At 40.8% G+C, this 22,956-nt stretch overlaps 1 protein-coding gene across 1 annotated transcript in view; it reads left to right on the plus strand.

Annotated features, from left to right (window-relative positions):
* LOC140995361 (ALK tyrosine kinase receptor-like) overlaps window positions 1-22,956 on the plus strand; it is a 354,190-nt gene that overhangs the window by 284,401 nt on the left and 46,833 nt on the right. The window contains 4 exon segments of the mRNA XM_073465334.1: window positions 14,043-14,174; window positions 18,757-18,891; window positions 19,585-19,685; window positions 22,073-22,245. Of these exon segments, the coding sequence (XP_073321435.1) occupies window positions 14,043-14,174; window positions 18,757-18,891; window positions 19,585-19,685; window positions 22,073-22,245 (541 nt within the window).

Genomic DNA, 22,956 nt, shown 5'->3' on the forward strand with positions numbered 1-22,956 from the left:
CCTCATTACATTATCTGGATCTGGTTGTCAAATATGTAAATGCATGTGTGAGTGACTGAGCGAGGAAGAGGAAGAAGGAGATGATGACAAAGACAAGAAGAGGAAGAGAAACTAAAATAGAGCTCACATGCAAACCAATTTCATATTTAATTCCATAAACCTGATCAGTGTATAACTAACTTTAATGCCTGCGGTGATCTTCCTGATCTTAAAACTAAGTCCTGATTTTCAGTACTTCTTGAAGTGAGAATCAGTCACTTCCCCGATTGGTCCTCAGAATGACTTTGAACCTCGTGACTTTAATTCATACACAAACAAATCAATATGCATTGAGGTGTCTGCTGTTAGATGCAGCATACGTATACAAATGGTTTGTAGTAGGAGAATATATTGGAATGTTAATTGTTGTTTGGACCTTCCTGATTTGGAGGTTATTTAGTTAGGGGTACCAGGATACTGATATAATTAGATCAGCAGAGGCATGGAGGCTCTGGGTCAGAGGTGAAGGACAGTATGGTGAGGCACCCTATAAGAGATGCCTCTACTGTTCTTCTGTCTCTCTCTTATTATGAACCTTATGATATAACTAAGTTTTTGACCAAAACAAGCTCGGTATATAAGGAGCTGTCTGCATATTGTCGGCAGAGTTTTCATTATTCGGCTGGAGACTCTCCAAGTAATGTGTTACTTGTATACGATACTGAACTTATTGTAATAAATTTGTTATACAACTAAGACAGTGTTGGCGGAGCTTTTCTTCAAACATCTTCAACTGCATCGCCACTGAATATACGACAGCATCCCACTGAGGTATCAGTGATTCTCCCTTGATTCTTTGTCTACCTGTCCATGATTTGCTCATGCAAATCCAGCCTCAGTTGAACAGTGTCTAATTGTTCTCGGCTCTGGGTTCACTGTGTTTCTCTTGCCACGGCGCACGTAAGCTGTGGCCAGTAAAGAGACAAAGCATGCAGACATACTCTCCTCAGGCACCACCTGGGTCCACAGCACAACACCTACTACCCACATCCCACTCCCAAACTAAGCTCTAATCCGTCTCGGCACGCTCATCGTGTGGCCTGGGTGCATTTTGTGGTGTTCTCAACCTCCCCCACTTTCCCCTCCAGCACCTGTCACAAACCTGGGCTCGAATTACCTTCCTTCCTTCCTAGCACAGAACATGAAGCCAGGGTGCTTGATTAAGCCTCTCATACACAGTCCCTGGCAAAGATAGCTGCTTGCTTGCTTTTTTTTGTCTCAGGCCCCTGCACTCAAAAGTAGCTAATTATTGCTATTAATGACCTGCATTGTAAAGCGTTTTGGGGTGAGGAGCGCAAAGCCTGATCCAAACTTGGGTTTTATTAATTTGTATCTAATTTGGTCCCAATGGTGTGTGTTCACCAGATAGAAGTCTGTGGATGCAAAATGTTCATTATTTCTTTATAACATGGTTTCATAACCGTTTCCTGCAGACTTGGAGGAAAGCCTGATTAATTCATTCATTGAGCATTCTTAAATCAATGAGACAAAAAAACATGCTAATGATCAATTTTTTTTCCAACCTCTTGTGCTCTTTAGTCTTTTGAGCACACCTGCTAGAGTTATAATATAAACAGTCAGAGTCATAATATTCCCCACTTACTGTCAGATGATTCAAATTCATCTAAAAATACATAAGTGCAGCCTTAATCAGCTCTCCGTGTGATCTTTTGAATCTGAAATGGAAATTTAACAATGTCCACTTCCTCCCTCTTAGTTGTTTTCTTGAGCAGAAAGGCAGCGATTACTCAAGCCAGTGAAGTGCGAGGAGATATAGTCAATACAGGATAAATAAATGGAGCGGTGTCTGACTTCTTTCTCCATACCCTTCCACTTTAATTAACTCATCAGTCACAGGGCCAACAAGCAATCCAATTTGTTGCCCCTAAAGTGACTTGTGTGGTTATATGCCTATCTATGGAGCTCATCCTCCTGACAGGAAGTTAGAATCCCGCCTTCTGCTAGCATTTCTCTGATGGTCATGGCATAGCTGTGCAGAGAACGTAATTATTCAAGCGCAGCAAACCTGTCAGTGACACTCTTAACCTCCTACAGTCTCTCATCCTGGAAGTAAACAGCTGTGACAACTGTGATGACACACAAGCTCATTACCAGATTGTGTCAATAGCAGATTTGACTTTGCCTCTGTCATAGTACTACGGCAAGCCAGGTCACGTTTGCCTTCACACTTATAACAATGTTTGTCCACTAAAGAGCATGTTCGTATTTGTGCACATGTATTATCCTGCAAACTGTCACAATTCATTTTTCCAATTGGCCACGTAGCTGAGACAAGGCAGCGGTGAGCCCCACGGGAATTTGAACCAGTGACCTTCCCTTCCCTGGCCCATTTCCCTAACCATTACACCTTGCTGCTGCAGGCCCTTAATGGAGCGTTACGGCAAGTCTATGCTTTGCGATTAGGTACACTGCAGCGTGAGGGTGTCCCCAGGCCCATCAATCACACCCGGCCCTGTGGAGGCAATGAGGGAAATGGGTTTGGAGAAAGCCGGTGGAGTGGACAGAGTGTTAGACATGTGGATGGATGGGTGATGGGGTTTTTGTGGAGGAAAAAAAGCCATTCAGTATCATAGCGGGGTGCTGACACTCGTCTTTAAACATGCAGAACATCTCCAGCATAAGCCTTTAATTGAGTTTTCAATTTCACTTTGACTGCAGGAATGAAATAAACTCATCCCTGGAGTTTTTGTTATTGGGTAACAAGCACAGGCAGATAATAAATATATATATACTCAAAAATAAAAACCCCATACTGTCACAACAGTGTGAGAGTGTGTTTATGAGATCAAAAGAATGCCAAAATTGCAGAAAATGTATCAGGGTTGAGGGATGTCATACAGTGACACAGTGGCCCATAAGGATGAGTGATAGAATGTAACTGATTTCACTGTATCCCATCAGTCTTATAAAGACTCATCAGCTCTGCCTGCGCTCATCAATCCACAGATGCACACGTGCGCAGACTGAATAATGTCGAGCAGGTGTGCAAGATAATTCAAGTATTTCGGGCACAAAGTTTGATTTTCCTCTGACACACAAAAACGCATCTGTACATAGATCTTCTGATGCTTGTACAGGATTTATGTCATGCTGAGTCAGCCCTTTTAATGATATTCTACTTGTAAAGCTTTTTAGTTTCAGGATCAAACTTATAAAGTAAACTTTTGCTCTAATTAATGTTACCATTTACTCTTAGAGCCCTCCGGCTGAAGACACTCAAAGCTTTCATGTCTAAGTTGCACCAGGCAACTCTGCGTTCAGTCCACAGCTCAGAATGGTGTTGAAATTATATCATATCTACTTTTTTTTAATTAACATTAAATTACATATCTTTTCATGTTTCTTTCCCTTTATATTTGTGTGAGATGGTCACATTTGGAATGAAACACTCAAAAACATAGTGAAGGTTTTACTAACACAGGGCACCATCCACCAGTCAAAGACAGATCTACTGTCTAAAACCATCTGTGTAATACTTATATATTTATTATCAAATAATTATAATTCATTATAACATTTATTATAATTATTTTTCCATATTAAAAATCAGGAATGGAAAACAGGAAATTTAAATAAAATTTGAAGTTATATTTTTGCCTCTCATGATCAATGGGTTTTTAAAATTTTGGAATTGTTTTTAAAATGTGCTGTTTATGGACTGATAGAGAGCTGTTATAGTTTGAGAGCTATGTATGTTGCTATTCCCATATTGGGAATGATGAATCGAACTCGCCTTTGCTGTAACTTTACTGATCTCTTTGATTTGAAACTGTTGTTTGCTGTCTTTACTGCCGGTTTGTGGTTGGTAAACTGTTCTTATCCGAAAGCATGGAGCACGATTTTGCTGTAAAGCTGATGTCTTCTGTCTTTCATGGACTAATTACTCAGTGGAAGCTATACACTGTTTTGCAGCTGACCACACAGAGCTGATATTGAACTGTTTACTGATTAGTGAGGGAACGTGGTCTGATCTGTTACGTGCTCTCTACTTGGTGCTGAAGTCAAGTAACTGCAAACACAGCCAGTATGTGTTGCTGTGTAATTGTTTGCACATTGTTATTCCAAGTGTCTGTGTTCACTGGACTGACAGACCTGCTGGATTGAGCTGTGTGGCTGATTATTTCTGCCTTGGGCTTGCAGCAGCATGTAGTAACCCATATGTATTGTTATTAAAAGTGCTTTAAATGGTGGTGATTTTGTTTTCCTGTCAAATAACTTCGATTCCAAAATGCTTCATAGGTAACAGGACACATGCAGGCATACGCAGCATAATGTCTGTTATTTGTTCACATCATAAATGTATTACATTGTAAAGATGGTGATAAAGAAAGGTTTAAAAGAGACCTTTGTTCCCCTGTATACCTTTGTATCTGCTCACTCCTTTAAGATGACTGCTCCTCATTGAGTCTGATCAAATGTGTGTTCAACATTTGCACATCAAATATTATTTCTACCAAAGGAATGAAGGTCCACCTTCACCAACTGCTTCACTTTTTTGAATTTCCCAAAGTAGCAGAAGTTAAAGTGCAAACGGGGTCAAAGAGCAGCCAGGAGTGCCTTTAGGAAATAACATCAAATAGTGTTCCCTGAAACAGAAAGGTGGTTAAATCGCTGTTGAAGTTCAGGGTGTACCGTTCAAATAGAAGTGTTCTTTATTTATTCAAAGTCTGCACCTTCAGGGTGTGAAAGTGGAGGTAGCTTTTGTGTAACATATAACATTTGCTCGTACAAATTTTAATGAAAACATTTGTAAAACTGTGATTCTAACAAGGTCATGTTTTCTGCATTATCTATATATTTTTATTTAGCATTTGTTTCTGTGTTATTAACTTCACTGTGGATTGTGCTATCTGCCTGGAGGCTTGGATTGAAATAACAGAGCTAAAAGAGGCATTTTTGATCACAAGAAACTTATTGCATCTCATTTTCATAAGTACATTAAGATAAGTTAAAAAGAGGCACTCAGCGATTCATCTACCTGCCAAGTTTACCTGAAAGTCACTTGACTGATATTTATTTGATTTTTTTTCATTGTGATGAGAGTTATGTGGCTCGTTTGATTGCTCAGAATACTTTGGGGTCCCTTGAAAACTTGCTGGAGGTCACTCATTGTTAGTCCAGAGAGAATGCGCAATGACAAAAAAAACAAGCGACAACTAAAAAACAAAAAACACAGCTCATCAATTAACTGAAGACACAACCTGCCAAGAAAAGGCCCTATCTGCTGTTCTAAGCTTCATCACATTCTACCTCTAATCTCTCGCCTTAGGCCCTTCTGCGAGCAGCATCCCCTCAACACAAACTGGGTTTCTGTTTCAGGCACCTTTCCAAGGCAATCTACACAGGCAGTTTCGTTTTAAGATATTGAGCAAGTGTTAAATGGCCCAGGGCACCAAGTAGAGTGTTTCCAGCATACGTATGCCAAATGGAACAGATGTCTAAATCAACCCTGACCTGGCAAGGAGGCGGAAATTTCTGGATGTTATGGACTTCAGCATCATTGAAGAAAAGTCAGTCATTTAGGTTTAGCATTACTAAATCTCATTTCACTCTGTAGAGGGGACATTTGTATGTGGAATGCTGGCATGAAATACTTATACCGGCCAGTGAGTCAACTCTATCTATTTAATCTTTACTGTGTTGTGCACTATAATTATGATGTAGCTACAGTATGGTTTTAATGTCTGTGAATTTGTTGTATCGGAAGCCTGTTAGAGATCTAGTTCGTGTTCACTGTTAGGAGGTCTAAAGAGGACTCACTAACTATTATATGAAGTGAATTTCTGTCCTTTAAAATTCTGACATATCCCAACGCCTGCTAAAGTATTCATTGAATCAGTGATGTCAGTAAACCTATTATTCTTGTAATTTTTTGGCCATGGACCAGTAAAAAAAAAATCATACTTATTACATCCTCTGAGATGAAGAAATCAATTACATATATGTCTGCAATTCTTCATGTTTTGAATCTAAAATAAACTTAGTGTAGTGAGTTGATTTCTTGTTTGGAATGGATCCAAACTTCGATGATTCCACTATTATCAAACCAAAAGACTACAGAACATCAAGAACAAGTTTACACTGAGGAATCAAAGCCCACTGCTATAATGCTGATGGTTTTAACAAAAACAGGCTGCAATCTCACCACTCTGTCTCGGAGACGGATGCTTTGATGTCACTGCGCTCGGGATACTCTGTCAGTAACAATGTTTACTCATAATGCCTCATAAACGAGTAGGTTCGGTCATGCAGGAAGTCTAAGAGGTGAATAAAGCCAGCATGTGATGCTTTGTGATTCATGAGTAAAATACAAAGATATGATAATGTCTTTCCTATATTCAAGTAAATGAGCAAACAATGTGTGCTTAGAAGTAGCTCAAAGGATCTTTCCCACCAGTCCAGACTTGGTCTTACTTTCCTTAAACTTGAGTAAATAGCAGTATGAAATGTTTAATGAAGTCAGACCGAGGCCTGTCGAGGATTCCCTGTGTGAGCAGCACTAAAAAGTTTCAATTGTACCATTATAATTGTTTGTTAGTCTGTTACAGTTATCTTAAAGTTAGCCATGATAGTGGCATGGTTCATGGTATAGGTTAATTGGTCGGTCCAATGCTATGTCATTGTGACTTTGGTGATCCATTTGGTCCATCCATCTAGTTCCACCGCTAGATCAAAATGATCTGTGGTTCATGGCCAAATACCTATAAAATGACATTCCACTGTTAAATTGCAAATATTAGCATGCTAACACCTTCAGCCAAGTTGGTAAATAAGTACTTAACAACATGTTAGCAATAACACTGTCAGCATATTAAAATATTTTGCTTAAAGCTCCACTTCGTACATGTAAAGACTCACAGAGCAGCTAGCATGGCTGTAAACTCTTATTGTTGTTGCTCTGATTCCCCCTGCAAGCTGCAGGTAATTTGTACAAGGAAATCTCTTTCAAATGTTTGGTCTGAAAGGATCTGTATCATTACAAAATGGGAAAACATGGTCCTTGTTGAAGAAAGATTTGGCATTATAGTACACAGGTAAGTGCTTATGTAGACACATGGCTTTGATGTCAGTGAACCGATCATGTGAAAATGACATCTTGTTTAAAGGGTCCATAGCGCCACTATACGCCAAATGTAGTGGAGATTCAAAATCACTTCTCTACATTCTCTCAACATGAATTAACCAAACCTAAAAAGCAAAGACGAGACTTATATTACATCTGGTATACAGGTTTATTGTTAAAAACACATTGCAAAGGATACATGGGTCAGATGTGAGTAAAACGACGTCATTATTCAGATTAATTTTAATTTATTTGTAGTATAACATCACATAAACTTAAAACAGCAACTTAATTCATACAAAAAGCGCATCACATCTCTGCAATGCAGAGTAGACAGTGGAGGTATTATTTTCATTTTCTGTCTCCCCAGTCTGCTCTGGTGTGTGCTGCTGTCGCTCCAGCAGGGAGCATGACAGATAGTGATCGTGATTGGGCAGAGCTCTGACCAATCGAGCGTGGCTGTGTGCAGTTAATTGAATTCATGAGCGAATACTTCTTGTCCTGTCGACTGTCCAGTGGGACACTCAGCTGCATCCATCTTCAGCATCCCAGCCACTGTAAATCTCAATGAGTGTCTCCGGATTCTGCCTTCAGTGTGGTGGCCACAGAAAGTGCCGTCGCCCTTGCTTGGGCCCCTTGAGATTTCCCTGCTCCTGACAGAGAACATTCGTCTATTAAGGCATGTAAGATTAGACAATATACAGTAATGAATGAGAACAAAAGGATAAATGAGTTCTAACTAATGGTGTATTGTATACTAGCCCGAATAGAGTATGTGAAGGTCTGTTTTTGTGTGTAGTCTCACATTTTTTTCTATTCTATACCCACAAAGCACACAAGCCAGGCAATTCTTCAGACATTTTTTTTGTTTCAGAGCACACAGGGGGATTTCGGGATATGATTGACATGTTTGCTCATCTGTAGGAAAACAAAAGCCATATTAATTGCAGTAAGAGTCTACCCTCGCCATGATTCCAGGCTGTTTTTGCAGCTCAACTATAAACACGTCTGTCTGTATTCAAATGTGCAAGCGGTGTCCACCAAACCATAACAAAAGTTTTATTCAAATGGCGAGACAATCTGCTTTGCATGATCTCATGATATCCCGCTGCGTGAGACGTCTCTATCAGTGGAATCTCATAAAACGAGATATAAATGACGCAGTTATGCAAAAATGTGAAGTGTTGATATGATTTCATCAAGAGGAGTGTGTGAAAAAGGGAACCAATAATTCCAACTCAGTTCTGTATTCTTCTGTACGTACAAAAAAAACATGATATCTCATTTTAAGTTTGCTTCCATGACCAGACAACACCCACGCTAATAGATTCCAATGTCAACCACTTTATACACTCTATATGCGTTACACTGACTCTCTTTCCCTGACTTTCAAACACCAGTTGCATCATTTATGAGATCTGTCAGATTTTTCAGTATTTTTTATAATCTTGACAGCACTCAAGATACTACTACATTTAGGACAAAACTTTTGACATCTTGTTATTTTTATCAGCTGTGATTTTGGCTGTAATTTAATTCTTACCTGTTTTGCTCAGTTAATTTGTTGTTGATCTTGAAGGTAAAGCATTCCCTGATTTTCATCTTGGAAGCAGATGGCGTGAATGAAGTTGAAAAACTAGGGCAACTCTGCTGATAAGGATGGGTTTAAGAGGAAAAACAAAACTAGTGAAAGCACACCTTCAAAACAAGCTCGACTGACAGCAGACGTGAGGAGAATGTGTTCAACTTTAAAATGGTTCCCTACTTTTGCATTCTAAATTATAATTACATTAGGTAATGAGGTAAAAATGATTAAACTGCTGCACAAGACCAACATTTAACTATTCCAGACATGTGGACCAGGCATTGTGCTTGCTGTATGTGTTAATGTGACTGCATTGCATTCAGACTTGAAGAATTTCACCACTGGAAAGATGGTCCTTTCATAAAACTAGGCTGTCTAGGCAGTATAAAGACACACATATTTTAGAAGCTGGTGATACATGAGCAGACAAAACAGAGAAAGGGAACTGTAGCATTCCTTTTTGCTCAAAAGGAAGACAACCTACAACAACTAAGATTCACTGTGCCGTGCCAAACCAATAAACACTCCTGCGAGCTGGGCGGTGCTCGGTTTTGGCTCAGAGTCCGTTCTGAAACAGTTCAGCGCCAGCTTGTAACAAACAATATGGTTTTACAGCTAAAAACTAAAATATGTTGTTGAAAACATGTTAGATGAGAAACAGACAATGAACAGAACTGTAGCTCATATTTGATCAGAACTGTTCAGTTTTACAGTGTGAGCTGAGTTTTTTCAGCCTCAATTTTTCACAGTACATAAACAATATGGCGGGCACTTCTGGATCTTTCTCTATTGCGGCTAAACAGTATGCTAAAATATGTTTCCGAAAGCATTTAAGTCAAGACATAGGTGATGTCGTAACAAAATAGTTGTTTTATAGTTTATCAGCTCTGCCTTGTTTAGGTAGTTTGATCGGTTACACCCCGCCTTTCCGAAACCCTGCTGTTACGAAAATAGACTTCCATTCTTCGTAATGGCGGGGTTTCCCATTTTTTCTAAAGACCCCGCTATTCCGAAAAGGCTATTGAGGAAACCTTAACCCTAACCCTAACCCTAACCCTAACCCTATTGGGAAGTAATTTGAACTTGAAAGTCGGAACAGCAGTGTTTTTGGGGGAGGGTCGGAACAGCTGTGTTTCGGAGTGGGGGTGTTTCGGAATGGAGGGGTTTCGCAATGGAGGTGTTTCGTTGTGGAAGGCTGTCCCCAGTTTGATCAGAGTTTGGTGAGACGTCAGCGGCTGGTCCAATGTATGCAGATTGCCAAGGCACAAATATCTTTTTTCAGCCATGATTCCAATTTATAGAAGTATTTACCAGCAATTATGTAGAATATCCAATCCATATACATCCTCTAATGTGAATAGCCTCTTCTATTGGTTGCCAGCAGGCAGCACCAGCTTTTACAGCCGATATTGACAGCATTTACATGTTCTAATTGCATCCTGTCTGGTTGCTTCTTATTTGTTTAGCGGTTATCCACTAAATGTTGTCAACAATCAATCCTGGTAACCTAGACATTATAGTATGTGACTGCTGGCTCTGGGTCTTTGCTCTCCTTCCTGACATTTAAACAAAAGCAACAAGAAGCTGAGGAGTACAATAAACAGAGGGGTGTCTGTCTCATTGTCTGTCCCATTCCTTCAGCTTTGCAACAGGAAATCGATGTCCCTGTAGACCTGCAGCCCTGACTCTAAAAACCTTTGGACCTTGAAAACGACAGTGACGCAGCTGACACTATTTTGGATTGAAAGTCATTTGTTATGAAAACTTGCAAAGCTTAGACGGTAATCTGAATGAGATACTATCATTATTTTCTGCAAATTTTTTTACCAGAAACACAATGTGCAGTGATAAAAAGCAAACACAAGGGTGCCTGAATTGACATAGGGGTCTGTCAGTTAGGAGACCATATGTGTCAATTTATGAAAGCTACCTGTCCTGCAGCATTTATTTCCTTGTGACTGTAATACAGCGTCTTTGTTGATCTCTGAATAGGTTCGCTTTGTTGCAGCATGAAAGGTTCCTTTTAGTGTCTTGTCTACCAGGTTTGTTTTCTTCTCTTAGACCTTTGAACGTTTGTCACATGCACCTGAAACAATATTCCTTTTCAAGTTGTCAGCAGTGTATCAGGCACAATGGCTTCACACTTTATCTAAATCAGCTCAAGTGAACTGTTTTGCACAGCTGTTTATGGTAAGTTAGTGAGGGTTTTATATCTGCGTTTTCTAGCCAACATGTTGTACAGGGCCCCAGGTTTCTTTGTCAAGTGTCTAAGCGGTTCCAGTTTTGCAATGTTAACAGCCGGGCACACTAGAGACACTAATTGTTAGCCATTTAGCTGTTTCCAACAAGTGCCTCCTTTCCAACGTTTGCGTGTCTGTGTGGTCATTTATCAGGATCTGTGTGCCCTCTCCAGTCACCTCTCCTACTCCTCGCCACTCATACATCATTCCCCTCACAATGCCAAAGCAACCCCCTGAGCACACGGATAACAAAACTCACTTACTCCCACAGGCAATTCATCCCCCACTGACCCACTTGTTTTCACAATCTGACAAGTGTGATTTAAGAACTGCGGTAGGCCAGGAGTGCAGCGGCCTTGTCTGGCTGCACTTACCTGCCCCTGGAGCTGAAAGTTCAGCGACATCGCCACTTTGATACTATTTACTCCACTGTCATTAAACTAAGATAAATCGATGAATTTACATACCTTGCCCAAAGGTTTCAGTGTACTCCAGATAACTTTTTTCTTTCTTGATAAATCGGTCTGCTTGCGGTGTCAACATTATACAGAGAGGAAGCCACTGAGCACAACGAATGCATAATGCATGTGTTGAGCATGACTCAATACACATAGCAAAACCACATCTATACCCAAACAGTTGGTCATAAATAAACAAGCCGCCGCCTCACCTCATTTGAATAAAAATGATATATGTGCCTTCTTCTGTGCTCTTCTGTGAATGTCACGTTACTGTGAGACTGCAGTTTGTAGTTGAAAGTGTGCACAGGCCATTCATTCCGCATTGATGAAAAGGGGTCATTTACTCAGGCTGATGCATTTTTAAAAGAATTAGAGCTGGATTATTCATTGACATGTTAACGTGGCTCTGTGCAGCCATTAAGGCCGTGCCACAATAGTGGACTGTGGGAGGCCTCTGACTAATGTGTTTTTGTCCAATAAAAAAAGTCATCCCCCTCTTTGTGATCCACTGAGTTAGCTGAGCCAGTTTCCCAATGAGCCTCAAGGTTTCTCAACCACAGTGACAGAAAAGAGTGACATGTGCTGCGAATGAGCCATAGCTGTGTAATTTCTGCCCTCTACTGCACTATAACTTGACATTAATTTCTGCAATACAAGAGAGTCAGTAATGAAAGCAGTGTCATTACTGAAACCTTGTGCTTTATTTGTGTGCTAAAATGTTTTATATTGCATATCTTCTGAGCAGGTAATCATTTAAAAGTCCCATATTGTAAAAAGTGAGATTTTAATGTCTTTTTTGATCATAAAGCAGGTCTAGGGGCTCTATACATACTGTGAAAGTGTCATCAATCATCAATCCACGGAGATATGCAAAAAGCCATTATTCAGAAACTGTGCCTTTAAACAAGCTGTCAGCACTTCTATAAGGGTGTGATGTCACCAGCATCAGCCACACCCCCCAACACTTCCGGTCACAAAAACACCAGCGGGGCTGGTGCAGAATCACAGTGCTCAGGCCTGTGAGAGCTGACCAATCAGAGCAGACTGGGCTTTTCAGAAGTGTGGGGCTATAAAGAGACAGGCACTAAAACAGAGCGCTCAGAGTATGGACTTGAAAATGAGTATAATACGGGACCTCTAACTTTTGCATTAGTTTAAACTAAAGTAAACTCATTTAAACTGAAATCTCATCACAAACTTGGATCCAGTGCACCCACACAATTTGCCCTGTGAAATGAATCGTATACAGGCTGATCTTAAATTGTATCTGCATCAAACTGCAGCAACATAAAAGGCTGTATCAGTAATGCTTACATTTATAGATCAACTGACATCAGCTGTAATTACTTCTATCCACTTAAAGTAAAATTGGTTTGTCGCGTCTTGATTGTTTTCTGGAAAGTTTACTAGCCTGGCACACGAGGTGCACGACTAAAAGCAACATCAACATCATTTGGCACTTTCATTGTTTTGTTTATTTCCCTCTGACATTATAAATGTTTTTCTGTTGATTTATGCTGTACTCTATTTTGTCCTGGCACATGTCTGGGAGCCTGTCAACCTAATGTAAGTCTGAGCTTGAGAGAAGTGCTGTTAAAGGTACATCATCACGTCACACAGAAAATTATGCAAACTGAAAAACAAGAGCACATTCATTACAAACTTCGTGTTAAAATTAGTGTAGCATTACTGCCTATCTTGTCAGCTCGGCTCACAGTATTGGCTCTGCTCGCTGACTCTCCTGTCATGGCCTGCAACGTTATCAGACTTCTGACTCCGAGTTCTCTGAGTGGAGAACAAATCTACATAATACAGATCAAGGGCAAACTACAGTAAGCTGAGCCAGTCACTCACGATAAGAATCACTTCTCATTTTCTTCCTTATGAGAGACGGAGAAAAACGAGATCTCCATCAGCGGACAGTTTTTTTTCCGCTCTGCTGTTTTGTTCTCTGTGCTGTGATCAGCTTCTGACGATGAAGGTGGAGGAGGGCAGTCAGTTTCCACAATCTGGAGATATCACCTCACTGATTTGCATAGATATGCAAATGTACTGGGTTACAGTTGAGTTGTTGAGACCGCTGATATCAATTGGTGTCTGTGTGTGTGCTCCCTCCCCCTGTGCTTACCTGCTACAGTATCTAGGTCATTGTTTTTTGCGTTCCTTGTTTGATGGATATGTACTGTATTTAAAGCCAGATGCTTATGCAGCCTGGGCCAAGTTATTTATGATGCTACAGGCAGTCTGTGGATGTCATACAGGGTTTACAGTCAGGGCTTATATTAGCCCTTTGTCACTGACTGATGTACTTTAATGTAGCAACTGCATTTTCTATGGTTTGTAAGTTATGTTTTCCCTGAGCTACTGATTTGTGTTTTATGTCCAACATATAAATCTAGCAGTGATACTCAATAAGTAAACTCGGAACAATTGGGAGCTATTTTCCTTGGCTCCAGAAGAAGATTTTTTTTGTTTGTTTCTTTCTCATTTTTTCATTTTGCTGCCAACAAGCAAATCATTTTCTCAACTCTGACTGCACTGTGGAAACCTTGCAAGAGCTACTTTAACAATGACCGTGTGAGGGAAACATTTAATATGACCAGTTTCCTCTGTCTTTCTCCTCCTTCGTCCAGAGTCCTCATCCGGCCCTAACATCACACTGGAAGGCCAGTATCACTGTCACCAAGGACCTGGGATCCCACTGGACAAACTGTGTGACTTCAATACAGACTGTCCACTCGGTGATGACGAAGGCGACCTATGTCGTAAGTACACCGTTATACAGGATCACAGCTGTTGCGAAGAATTTGTAAGAGGAAAGCTCACGTGTCAGCTGAGCCCCCCCCCCACACCATTTATTTCTGGATCAGAACAGCTGAATTGGCGAGGTTGGTCAGCCGTAGTGAGTTATCTTTAATGAAGTCCTTGCATCTTGCTCAACAGAGCAACAACTGAGTGTCTGCGTGAGCTTTCCTGAAAGAGAGGCGAGGGGAAAAGCAGAAAAAAAGGCAGCGTAGCTATGCTTGGCTAGCATTTCTCACCCTTGACATATTCCACGGTTGTTATTTCTATCTCTTTGCACATTTGTTTTCTGCTTTTCCCTAGGCCTAGTAGGAACACTAGCCAAGTATGCTGACATCTTATTCACAAGTGAAGTCCCCCAGGCCCTGCTGTTTGTGCGTGTGTGTCTGCATGTGTCTGTCTGTGCGAGTGGCGAGGATCTTTTTTTAGTCCTACCTGCATGCATGCATTTTTGCATTATCTTCACAATTTGCAGACAAGCAGTTCAAAACTCTGACCCAGCAAGTTTTTTTAAGGCCATAGTTTGAATTTAGAGTTTTCACCCATATTAAACTGACCAGAATTAATTTGCTCCTGCCCATAGTCCAGGTCAGCCTCCCATGTGGTGCTTATTAAAATGATGGCTGCTCCCTCGTGCTTATATGCTTGCTAACGATGGAAGCTGGGAGATAAGAGGGTAAAGAGAGGGCGAAAATCCCAGCCAGGCGCAGTTTCTCTTTCTACTGCAGGGGGACTTATCAGTGCTAATTGGCCTGAGAGGCTAACCCATGGGAATAATTTCCATTTGAATGTAATAGATGTACATATATGTCTGTGTAACATTTTGATTGCAGATGTCAGTATTGGATTTTTGAGCATAAATAATAATCAGTAAAACATAAAGCCAACATAAAGACATGCCAGGCTTAATTCTGCACCCATATACAGCAAAAGATTATATAAATGCTGGCAATGTTTGTTTCTGCAAACCACAGATATGTCGGAACAACACATTCTTTATATTACAATTTTACTTTTCTTTAGGTTCAGTTTTCATTTTCACGTTGTCAGGCACTGTGTATGGTCTGGTTAGGTTTCAGCACAAAGCCCACTTGGTGAGGGTTAGGAAAAGATCATGAAATCAAAAACACGACTGGAAAATGTCAGCGGTGTCATGCTCACAAATGTTGTCTCAAACAGTGGTCTCACCCAGCTGTCTTGCCACCACCATCCTCTCCGCATCCTGACATGTACGTGTAATGTGAGGTTGATATGACACATATTGTCGAATCGTTTTTATGATACATGTGACATGTATAAATTTGATGTTTCATGTATCCATGGTTTGCGGAAACATAAAATGCCAACATTTGATGCTAGTGACTGTGCTGTATTTATTATTGCCATGAATATTCCTCAATTATGTGTTATGAAGACGATAATAAGACATGGGTATTGCATATTTACATCAGTGCCAAACAGAGGAGGGAGAGTCTTGCACAACACTTAACACAGACTGATTGGTCTTACAGGGGAAGGCTTATTACTGTGAGTTGACTGGAAAATGTTTAAGATCCGATGCCTCTTTTCCCCACATCCCCACACATCTTTTCCATCTGTGTGCCTTCATAATGCTGAGTGCACAGAGGCATGAAGGCCAGCTATAATTTTCTTTTTATCAAGTTTCTCTCTCTGTCGCTCAATCTATTTTTAAAATAGAAATAACCTTATAACCACCTATTCTTTTTGATTAAGGGCAAGGACCAACAATTCATCAGCCCCCCCGACAATCTCGCATATGTAACTTTTCTCCACCCACAGTTTACAACTGTACCTTAGACTCCATATTCGTTCCATTTCATCTCTTCCACTCGTCACAATTACTCCCTGCTACCCAACATCACTCACGTAGTGTTCCCTCTCTGATACCCTATTCTCTATGATCTATCCACGAGCTATCTTCATCTGATTTGGTCTATTTAAATCCTTCATAAGCTTTGCCAAGGCTCATTAACAGAAAAAAAGCAGAGAAAGGCAGGAGGAACAAACTTAGCTTGTGTCAATCACAAAGATTCCTGACATATAAGGGAAATCAAGTCCCTGTGGATCTCCTGCACCATCCATCCCCAGCATCATTATGCGTAAACACATCCTCTACTCTTTGAGAGTCACAGCTTCCTCTGGTGGATCTTCGGCGGTCTAAATCCTGCAGACATCCCACTGCTTTCCAACACTATAGTACCCTCGCAATTACAGAGAAATGCTGCTCGCATCAAAGCAGGAATTCAGAGTAGTAATCTGCAACGTTCTTCTACATCATCGCTGCTCCCAGTGTCCACTCATTACCAGTGTTGGGCAAGTTACTTTCAAAATGCAATATATTACATATTACTAGTTTCCTTCCTTTTAAAGTAATATATTACATTACAATATTACCATCTGCGTCGAGTAATATATTACTTATTACACTACTTTTTAGTTACTTTCAACAAAATGCCCAAATAACCTATATAGAACAATTTAATAGCCTTTTTCTTTATAAATAAACAAATGTCCTTGAACACAGTGATGAGCAGACAGACAAAGTATCAAAGTCTGATATATTATGAGATAGGAATAAATATTTTTAATTGTAGACTCAGTCATATGAAACACAACAGACAGATACCTTCTATAATGTAGCCTATAATGACATGACAAGACAAAAATCTATTTTTCTATGCCTTTTTATCATAGTTCACAGAACAAGGAATGCATGGGCACATTCAGGAATGCTCTTAAACCCTGTGTCCTCTTGTGGTGCGACATTGCATTGAAAGTGACGTGCATAACTGAATGACACTCTGCTCAACATTCATAAAGATTAAGTAATGATCATGTCAGTTTTTGTAAATTAGTAATGACACTGTTATATCAGCCTTATTCACATCTCCTCGTCACACCTCATTAAACGAAGTGTTTCAGGTTGAATCCTTTTGAGTGCCAAGACGAGACTGATGGCAAACAGTTGTGACTGATAGCATGGGGAGCAAAAGGCTTGAAGTCACACATCTGTACAGAGCTAATGTGTGCAGATGTGACATCATCACAGACTCCTTTATTCATGTTATGAGCAGCGATCATATGATGTGACTTTGATTCTCAGTACTTTTCATGATGAACATCTAAGTGACACTAACTGGTTTATGCAACAGGGAGGGTGACTTATAATATCACAAGACACAGAAGAAATAGAATTTACTTATTTTCCCCAAAGTTCAGAGAAGCTTGAGAAAAACATCACGGAAAAACAATACTTCAATTTTGGTGTTTTTCTTTGTATTACTTTAAAATAGAAATGAAATGGTGATAGTTTAATTATACTGGGTCTTTGAAAGCCCGAAAGCCTTTCGGATACAAAAAGTCATTTTAAAAGTATTGACATTGGTAAAGGAAGTATTTTTCTTGCTTTTCTTCCTGAACAATACCTGCTTTATGATCTCTGCTCAGGCCAGTTTCACTTCCATTATCTGGATGATGCCATTTCCCAAAAGCACGCTGTTATCAGGGCACTCATTCGTTCTTATAGGTAATAGGCACTCATAGACAGAAGCTCGGGATAAAAGGAACATAAAACTTAAGGTGAAACCTTTCACACTGAAATGAGACACAAACCTTCTTGCCGTTATCAACTTCAAATCAGACTTGTTGTCATCTGAATATATAGTTCTGAAAGTGAAACATTCAATCAGAAAATGTGCTATTTGCAAAATGATGGTGTTTAAATATTTGCACTACCTTAGTTGTATTTGATTTATTCTGTCACTTACTTAACCAAACATAAAAGGGGAACCTATCCTCGCAAATCAAGGAATTTGCACTTTTTCATTAAGCCACAGTGTGGAAATAAGGACCCCGCACACACAAACGTGCCTATCTCTTTTTGTGGTTACACAAGCACTACACAATCCAATTAACCATTTTCAACATATTGCTGCTGTACAGACTAACTTTGCAAATTGTAGTCAGTGGTCTAAATGCTTTCGAGGCTCATGCCGTCGTGTGCAGTGATTTCAAGTTGATTGCCTCCCCAAAAACACATCATGTCACCACCTCAGCTTTCTCATTTCCCCTCAGACCTTCTTCCTTCTTCCTCTACCTCGTCCTATCTCCCCCTGTAGACACTTCAGGCTTTTTCCATTTTCTGCCTATGTTTCTAGAGTCACTCTGAGAGCCCTCCCTCACCCCACCACATCACACCTCAACCTTAATTTTCACCAACACATTTAGTCCTCTGAGCCATTAGTCTTGCACCCCCTCATGCCTTTCTCCTCCCAACCTCTTGGCCTTTACTGTCGCTCAACTCGTTGATCTTCTGTCCCTGCTCCACCCCTGTCCCTTTTCTCCTTCACAGGGGCTGTCACTGTTCTCTCCCTTCTCACTTCTTGAAACCCCCCTGCTGGGTCTGTCCACTGACTCCATGCTGCCCCACCCACCCCCACCCTGTCACCCCGCCATCCCCCACCCCCCCCCTTATCATCCTCTCCTCTGCTCCCCTGATGTATTCTGTCTCCTGTATTTCTTCAGGTCACTTTCTCAATGGCAGCTACTGCTCTTTTGAAGAGGGCGAGTGCAGTTGGCAGTCAATAACAGGCCGCGGTCTCTCCTGGAGAAGACTCCATTCACCAGCCAAGGCTACCAGACAGAGCTGCCCATCATCAGGTGGTTCACACACATCTCTCATGATATCATCACTGTTATGGCCAAATGATGAAGTGTGTGTCAACAGCAGCGTTAATGTCTCATTAAAATGGACTTCAAAGGGGAAAATTTTACAGTTGAGCAAGACTTGGAGATTTTAAATCAATGACCTTGAATATTTGAGTCTAACAGTTTGTGAATGTGGAAAGATAACCAAAAGCTCTGATGTGTCAAACACGGACGTGTTGTCTTGCTCAGAGCTCAGTAGTCTGCTACGAACGGAGTCCCACTGGGTGTGAAAGCTGCAGCATGCAGACTCCTGTTGAGTCCTACATCTGCAGTTCATCTTAGGTGCAGTGACTCGAGTGTGTCTCCGTTTGCTGAGGCTTGTTTTTGTTCTCAACTATTTACAGAAGTCTCAAAGGTAGTCTGGGGAACCTATAAATGGAGTATGTAATTTTATACCGTATTTGATGATTTTATTCTGCCACAGTTACTGAAATGACGGATAACAAAAGTTAAGTGTATTGTTGCTCTCACTCTGTTTAACTGTGCTTTACTCAAACAATCTTTTTGTTTACAATCATATTTCAAAACCTTCATATGAATTCTAAGACTCTTTTATTTAATTATATATCCTGAATCTAAGCCTCTGTGTAATAAAATGTGTTTTTCTTCTTCTGTTTGTTTAATGCATGTGTCTGTGTGGTAAAGGTGCTACATTCAGTGTGGAAGGTCAGTCCAAAGGCCAGCGTAGCTCAGCGTTACTGAGGAGCCCTCTCTTCCCTCCTCCTCTAAGAAACTCCCCATGCACGGTGAGCAAAGTGTAGTGTTTTTTCACCGCACAATCTTCTTCATTCTCAGACATGTACAAACACATGACTAGATATGCACAATTCAGTTCACTCAGACCCACCCTTATTAGTTTCTTTCCATTCTCCATGCAGCCTCATACCCCACTGGGAGCATCATGCCTGCCTTATATTGTTGACTTGCAGAAATGTTCTGTTCATGACCTGATGCTGTATGCCGTTCATGTTTCAAACTTCCTGTCCGACTTGATCTGCTCTGTGCAGTTTAACACGGCTTCTGGGCACTGCCATCAAAAATAGACTCTGCAAAGCAGAGCGGAGAGCCGCTTCTGGGATGCTTCTGAAACGCACCGTGGCTTGCCTGGTGGAAACAGGAGCATTGTCTAGAATGGCGGCTATCATGTCCAGGCTGTAGAAGTAGAAAGCTCCTAATTTTGTATGTTCAGCTCAGAAATCAAACAGTAATGTCCTAAGACAGCAGATTAACACTGTGCCATCTGAATTTCCTCAGAGATCCTAACAAACAGTGAAGTTGACTTCGTCAGTCACAGGTCGTATATGCTGACCTATTTGTGAGAAGATTAGAATTCATGCATTATTCAGATCATCCTTCTCACAGAGACGGCCTCCGAGGGTAGTTGTGTACTTGAAGTCTTGATTGATGCTTTTGCATTAAACATTTAGAGCTATGTTAGTTATTTTATTATTGCTATGCACAGCGACCTTTTGACCTGCGTATGTGTGGAGGCAGGGAGGGATTCAAGGGTGAGAGAAGCTAAACCAGAAGAGGGGTGGAGGTGGGAATGTGATACAGAGCTCAAGATAAAAAAAAACAAGATAATAAGAAAGAGGGGATGCGGTGGGGGGACAAGAAAAACATGCAAAGGAAGTGGACACCCAATCAACATAATATCTGTTGGCAGTGTACATTGCTGCAAACCAAGATTATGTTGCAACTTTACATTTCTTCAGGTTAACTTTCAATTTTATATTGTGACAGCGTTGTATTCAGCGTCCTGTCCCGTCCTAGGCACAAAAAACGCTTGGTTAGGGTTCAGGAAAAGATCATGTTTTGGCTTACCTGGTTCTGTCACCACAAATACAGCTGGAAACTGTCCTGTCTTCTCCTAAAAATATTCAGTGTTTTCATGCATACAAATATAGAAATACTGTGATCCCTCATTAAAAATATATAAGTTACAGTGGTCTCTCCCTTGGAAGCCGTCTCAGTCAGCGGTCATACCACCAGCATCCCCTCCACATCCTTACATGAAAGTCACGTGTAATGTGAAGCTGATATGACACGTATCAAAGAAATGTAGATGATACATACATACACATTTTAATCCATCAGTAATGTGGTTATGAAAATTGCCAACATTTTAATCTGGCAACTCGACTGAAGACAGACATGGAAACCAGAAGAAAAAAAGAATAAAAATGCAGAAGAAGAAGCTTCTCAGGTGTGAACTGGAGGTGTCTGATATTTGTGGAGTGTAATGGAGGTAGTACTAGACCATTGCAGACCTTGTCTCCCAGCGCCTTGGCACACAGCCAAAGATTAGCCATGATTCCAGATTAGCACCCTAAATCCTTCTCTCTACACTGAACTGGTGCTGTTCAATCCAGCTTGTCTGCTCTTGGACAACTATGTGGAGGATATTAGTTTTGGGTATTAGCTACAGACCACGTTCACTTTCATGTCGCGCCCAGTGTGCTCTGTGCAGTGCCTGTAATCTTGATGTTTAAACGGTCACCATGTGGTCCCGCAGTTGATGATAAGGACCTGCAACCTGCTATTGACAAGCGTGATGCAAGCACTCAGAATAAAAGTGTTGAATTAAATGTTCTGGTCGTCTCTACGTGTGCTTTTCATTAGGCTTAAGCCAGCATCTGTTCCACTTAAATTGTTGAAGCAAGAATCATGTTCTTGGCTCCAATAAAATGCTGTAGAGGGACGTGGTCACATCTCATGCTTGTTAGCGAGCTTTGGATTCAGACTTCCTTTCCCCATTTAATTCTCGCTACGGCCTGCGTGTTGTTTAATTTTAAGCAGTTTCACACCCACCATATCCCTGCTGGAAACATAGAAATTAGATTGATTTGTGCTGAAGCATGCAGGAGCGGCATAGATAGCGAAATAACCCAAATTACGATCCTGGATGAATTCTATTAATCTTAGAATAATTAGAACTGAACAGATGGCTGTTGCCGATTGATCTCGATGCAATTTTAAATGCATCCTTTCCTTGACGAATAACACACTTGGCAGGTTGTCAGAAATATTCAAAGGAAGTTGAAGGTGCTGTTTTGTTTTATCTGCTGACACACTTTATTAATCAGCATCTAGCTGAAAAATCAACACTCAACATTCCTCTTTACTCCAACAGGTGCGATTCCGGCTGTGTTCTGGAGGCTTACAGAAGGGGTCGCTGTCACTGTGGATAGTGGAGAACAGCACAGGCCCTGAGGAGCAGCGCAGACTGTGGCATTCAGCCAGTGAACCCAAATTTGAAAGGGGTTGGAAACTCGTCACACTTCCCCTTTACGGGCTGGCAGACTGGTACAATAAACACTTACCTTTTCCACCACGTTGACAAAGTTTGATTACATTAAGCTGCATGTTTTGGATCAGTCACTTGATTATTACCTCAGTAAACAGTTTCCCTATGAGTTTGGTCTCAATCGCTATTTTCAAGTCTTCTACAATACAGCATGATGTTCTATTTGTTAATTATGGACCCGTTTAGAGTAAACAGATGATCAAGCAGGGTTTGCTTTGGGGTGTGGTTACTGTGACTGAAAAGCCGTTAACATGCCGCGCTTGGGTTCTCAGTCAGATCCAATCCGGATATCCTCCCAAGCTCTACCATTGCATCCAATTATGGTCACTTCTGGCCCCACAAATCCACAACTGTATCTGCCATTATGCCAAACTGATGCTCCAAAACAGTAGCTTACAAACCAATGGGTGACATCACGTTGGTTTTACACTTGGTTTGGACTGCCTGAAGGCATCAAACTCCCACTTTGGGGTGTTTAAGAGCAAACAAGTCATCCAACTTTTATCTGAACAAACCTCTGACACACACACACGTATCCTTAAGTTCTCTCACAGCCAAAGAAGTCTTAAGAAATAGAACCAAGAAGCTCCTTTTCCCTCTTTTCACCTCTCATAAATGCAGATTTTTAACATTTACATTCCGTTTTCCGGGAAACATTTCCTCTCAACTCCACAAATTAATGAATCCCACAGGGACCCTAGTCTTATGCC

The sequence above is a fragment of the Pagrus major genome, chromosome 5 (genome assembly GCF_040436345.1).
Source record: "Pagrus major chromosome 5, Pma_NU_1.0".
NCBI lineage: Eukaryota > Metazoa > Chordata > Actinopteri > Spariformes > Sparidae > Pagrus > Pagrus major.